General features: G+C 34.1%; 1 protein-coding gene across 20 annotated transcripts in view; it reads right to left on the bottom strand.

The window, feature by feature from the left end:
* The window catches only part of LOC122631285 (glutamate-gated chloride channel), a 94,762-nt gene that overhangs the window by 34,301 nt on the left and 55,461 nt on the right, over positions 1–5,000 (bottom strand). For 11 of the 20 annotated variants that reach the window (XR_006327674.1, XM_043816793.1, XM_043816778.1 and 8 more), the window contains one exon: positions 4,470–4,717. Coding sequence is in view for 19 of the 20 variants with exons in the window: in XM_043816793.1 (XP_043672728.1) it covers positions 4,470–4,717 (248 nt within the window). In the remaining variant the exon portion in view is untranslated. The remainder of the gene's footprint in view (positions 1–4,469; positions 4,718–5,000) is intronic. The other 9 variants (XM_043816777.1, XM_043816780.1, XM_043816788.1 and 6 more) reach the window with 1 other exon arrangement.

Genomic DNA, 5,000 nt, shown 5'->3' with positions numbered 1-5,000 from the left:
CATTTCTTTTCGTACACATCGAAAAGAAAAAAAGAAGATAAATATTAAACGACAAGATCGTCCACACGTTCACATTCCTCTCTCTCTTTTTTTTTTTTTTTTTTTTTTCTTTGAACACTCGTAATTCTAAATTCACCAAAACTCATGTCACCCAAATCGTAAAAACGAAATCAACTTAAATCGAGTCGAACTAATAAACAAATTGAAGTCAGATCATCGAAGTCAGATCATGATCGATCGAAGTGGATGAAAGTTATTTTGTAATAAAAAAAAAAAACAACAAATGTTTGCAAGAATAAGACGAATAATTCTGAGGTAAGAGATCGAGAGGACTGTTCGATACGACGATAGATCGAAAAAGTTAGGTGAATAGACGAAGTGGAGCGATACATGATTCTAGTATATGCGTGTCACTTCTGGCATCCATTGCCTTGCGAATAACGTTGGCACGAATCTATTTAGCCGGTTGTAGCCAGGCTGCCATACTGCTTACAGATGCACGCCCACGATATCTACGGATTTGGCAAGAACTCTTCAATATTTTCCATTCTTTCTTTTTTTTCTCTCTCTCACACACAAAGACACACATACACAAACCTACAAACACATTTTATTCGAAAGATCGGAGAGAATTTTGAATTCGTTTTCTATCGGATCAATAACACTAGATATGCACTACTTTTATTCTTCCCTCGTGAGATATGCTTTTCTTTCTTTCTTTCTATTTTTTTTCTTTTTTTTTTTTTCTTTCTTTTTCTTTCTTCTCGAATCGAACGTGTTACTTAGAAATCGTATATATATATGTACATATCTGTGTGTATATATATATATGTGTACAGTCACATATACACATTCTAAGGTATGATACCTTAGAATTTTCCCTGCTAACTTCGTTGGTATCACAAATAAGGAATATAAAGTTAGAAAAAAAAAGGAAGAAGAAAAAGAAAAGAAAAGAAAAGAATACGAAATAAGAAAAAGTCATATACCTACATCATGTCTCAGAATGTTCTTTCCTAACTTTATTGTTACTTACTACGAATAGAAATTTGAAGATCATTTATAAGTTTGACTATAAATTTATGATAAAAGATTCTCTTTCAAATACGGAAAAGACATCGTGTGTTATATTTTATTCAAATCTAATCCGTTAAGTTATCACGATATTTCTATTCTTTTTTCTTACAAATCAAAAGAGGTCTCTTTAAATAGAGTTAACGAAACGAGAGTCAAGGGAAAAAAAAAAGAAAAGAAAGAAAGAAGAGAAAAGAAGAAAACAAGGGAAAACGAAGAAATACAAATAATGAAAAAGAAAGAAAGTAAGAAAGAAAGAAAGAAAGAAAGAAGCAATTAGCGAAGCATCTTAATATCTTCGTTAAGATCGCATAGCACGTGACTTCACTTCGATGATTATAAAAAGGGATCGCGACTCTCATTGATGTACGTGAGTAGACACACAAATGTATGCATACATTATTTATATTTACATGTAGTTAGAGAGAGAAGACGATAGAAATATGAGAAAAGCCTTGGGCTCCGTGTCACGGAATAAGTTTACGGCTTAATGATGTAGCCACGAACTCTCTCTCTCTCTCTCTCTCTCTCTCTCTTCTTGTAATTTTCTTCTCTCACGATTAATCAACTTGCCGATGTAGACGCCAAGAGTCGGCTTTGTGTCAGACTACGTCGAGAAAAGTTATCGAAGAAGAAAGAAAAGCCTCCTCTTTCTAGCTCTCACTTATTTGCTATCTTTCTCTCTCGTTTTTTCATTCAATTTTTTTCTCTCTTTCCTTCTCACACACATTCTTTTTCTCTTTCTTTTCCTTGAGATCCATACTATATAACGTTCCTCTCCCTCCTTCAAAATTCGTCTTACCATCCCTTAATGTATTCTCCGTATAATTACAATATTTCATAATACCTGGAAAATTTCAATATCAAATCGCTATATCATTTCTGCACGAAGAAATATTGTTATTACTATATATACATATATACATACACACACACATATATATATATATATACACACATTTATATTTTTTAATAAAATTGAATCGACTTGAAGGAAATGTTTAAAAGCTCGAAACTCTTATCAAAGATATTATCTAATAAAAGAAAAAGTGATAGACGTAATGGTGGAGGAAGAAGAATAAGCAATTTCATGAGCGAGCAAAGTTGTTAAAGAGAATATCGAGCACAGCTGTTATCAGAAATATTGAATTTCGAAATAGCACAAATTTGCCAGCTTCACAATCAGCTTTCAATGGCGTAGAGATAAGAAAGAAAAAAGGATCAAAAAAAACGAGAAGGAAAGAAAGAAAAGAAGCCTTTCCTACCGAGAAAGCAGAGTGCCGTTGTTAAAACAGCTATCGTTTCGAGAAAATCGAGATACTGCGAGAGTGTCGAAGAAGCTGAAGTGCTCGAAAGGAAACAACTAATTCGCAGAGTGCCTAATAAGTCTCCGGAGCTTTTTCTACGAGCGATAGCTACAAGCTGCTGCTGCTGTTGCTGCTGTTGTTGCTGTTGCTGCTGCTGGCTGCTGTTGCTGGTAGCAATATGTCCTCTTATCACAGTTGTTTCCATTTGCCAAAGGATATCTGATAAAAGCTCTTTCCCTAGCGAGAAGCTCGTTCAAATCTTAGACATAAAGTCGAAGTCGAGTGCAGCCTAATCGGAATAAATTCGTCATCTCTTTTTATTAGAGTCTTATTTCATATTTCATTGATAGTATACTTCGTTGGACGTGTAAAAAAAAAAAAAAAAAAAAAAAAAAAAGAAGACAGAAATACGATGGTAAAATTTTCAGTAATTTTGTGCATACATTTTCATCTATTTTCCTTTTTTTTTTCTTCTTTACTTTAAAAATGATAATAATAATAATGATAATAATAATAATAAAATGATATTGCTATCAGTTTTATCATACGTTTACTAATTAATTAAATATGTATATATACACACACACATACATATAATTTGCACGCCACGACTACTTATATAAAAATAAAAAAAAACAGAAAGAAAAGAAAAAAGAATTTCCTTGATATTAAGTTTAAGGGTAACGTTCGATACTCACGTTATTTGTAATAATATAATAAACAAAGAAGCTTCACATTCCGAGCTAATTTATCTGTTAATAAATGTACTTAATGGAAATTTAACGATAATCATTTTCAATTAAATTATTGTAATGATACATTGTACTATTAATTATTTTCTCGTTGGAATGACCGTCGAATGGAAAAGTGAAACGATAAAAGCTATCATGAAAACGAAGCGCGCATATTCACCTACTAACTATACGCTGAACTCTCGTGAAATAATGCGTCGATGCGTTTGGTGCTTTTCCATCGCGCTAAAACGAGCTTTTCCGTTTATAACGCGAATAGCTTTGCTATAGTAGGTATTTCCTACGTGATACTCTTTGTCGATCGATGAAAGAGACTCGATGAACATAGCATAATAACGACGGCGGCTCGTCCTTGTTGCCCGAAATTAACTCGTTTATAACGGAATACATTAAAGAGGAAGAAACCCTTTGTTTAATAATTAAATGGCAAAGGTAAGAAAGAGAAAAGTTCATGAAATTAAATCATTTCTTTGACATTTCAATTATAACAATTTTATATATAATTCTTTGTTATTTTTCTTTCCTTTTTATTTTAACATAATTAACACGTCGAACTTTCCGTCTAATAATATCAATAATTTCGTTTTATAAATAGAACATATAAAAGAAAATTCAACGCGATACTTTTCATATTCGTTTTCTTCCTTCTTTTATTTTCTACTTTTCTTTTCCATTCTAGATTCGTTAGAGATTCATTATACTTTTCATTTTATAAATATCACGAAATATATATCAAAAAATATTTTAAATAAATCATTCAACGTTCCATTCATTGTGTTAATAAGGAATTAGATGAATCTAACACGATATACCTACATAATGTACTTTGAGAAAATATCGGTTTATATAGGAGTCAGAGGGCAAAGGATAAAACGATCAAGGAAATTCTCTTTCATCGTGTGTATAACTCGTGCGAGTCGCAGTGAATAAGGTCCGTCAAAGGTCGGACGTAGTCTCTCCGATTCGGCTGACCTCTCATAGACTTTCTCTACTGAACGAACTTGGTTCTCTCTATCTCTATCCATTCACTTTATTTCCTATTATCACATACACATACATACACACACACACACACATACATTACACGCAACCTAGAAGCATTCTCTCTCTCTTTCTCTTCCCCACACATACAGAAATTCTCTCAGATTTGATTCCTTTGTCTCTAACTCTGTCGTTTATCTTCGATCGTTTATCTCATCGCTTTTCATCACCATCACCATCATCATCATCATCATCATCATCATCATCATCATCATCATAATCATCATCATCATTATCATCATTATCAACATTATTATTATCAAATATCAACGGGTCGATCTTATATAGAGAGTACCCTTTCGACGAGGGGTGAGCAGTGAGCTGTGGTTGTGTGGTGCTGTGTGGTGGTAGCGGTGCCGGTGATGTTCGAGGTGCTCTGGATGGTCGGGGTCATTGGGTACGAGGTCAGGGGTGTAGTCGTCTTGGCGGGTGTGGGGCGGGGGCCTCAGTGTACCTTGGACCGGGGGCAGAAGCCGCTTGTCGTATCGCGCCGTCTGCAGCAGATCGTCCAGAATCTCCTTGTCCGATTTGCCCTCCTCGAAGCTGCAAAACACAACTCACTATATGTACAACATGATAACCTCTAACTGGTGTTTTTTTTTTTGTTCTTTTCTTTTTCTTTCATTTTTTCATCTTTTCTTTTTCTTTTTTTTTAATTATAAAAAGTGGGCCCCGCGACGAGATATCTTCGGACCGGGAAAAGATTTTTTTTTTCTTTTTTAGTTCATCCTCTTGCGCTCGAACCTGATGATTTTCCTCGAAACAGACATTTTTGTACTATCTCTCTCTCTCTCTCTCTCTCTCTCTCTCTCTCTCTCTCTCTCTC

Source organism: Vespula pensylvanica, chromosome 8 (assembly GCF_014466175.1).
Source record: "Vespula pensylvanica isolate Volc-1 chromosome 8, ASM1446617v1, whole genome shotgun sequence".
NCBI classification, from domain to species: domain Eukaryota; kingdom Metazoa; phylum Arthropoda; class Insecta; order Hymenoptera; family Vespidae; genus Vespula; species Vespula pensylvanica.
Note: the sequence above shows the minus strand (reverse complement) of the source record. Positions and strands in the feature narration are given on the sequence as shown.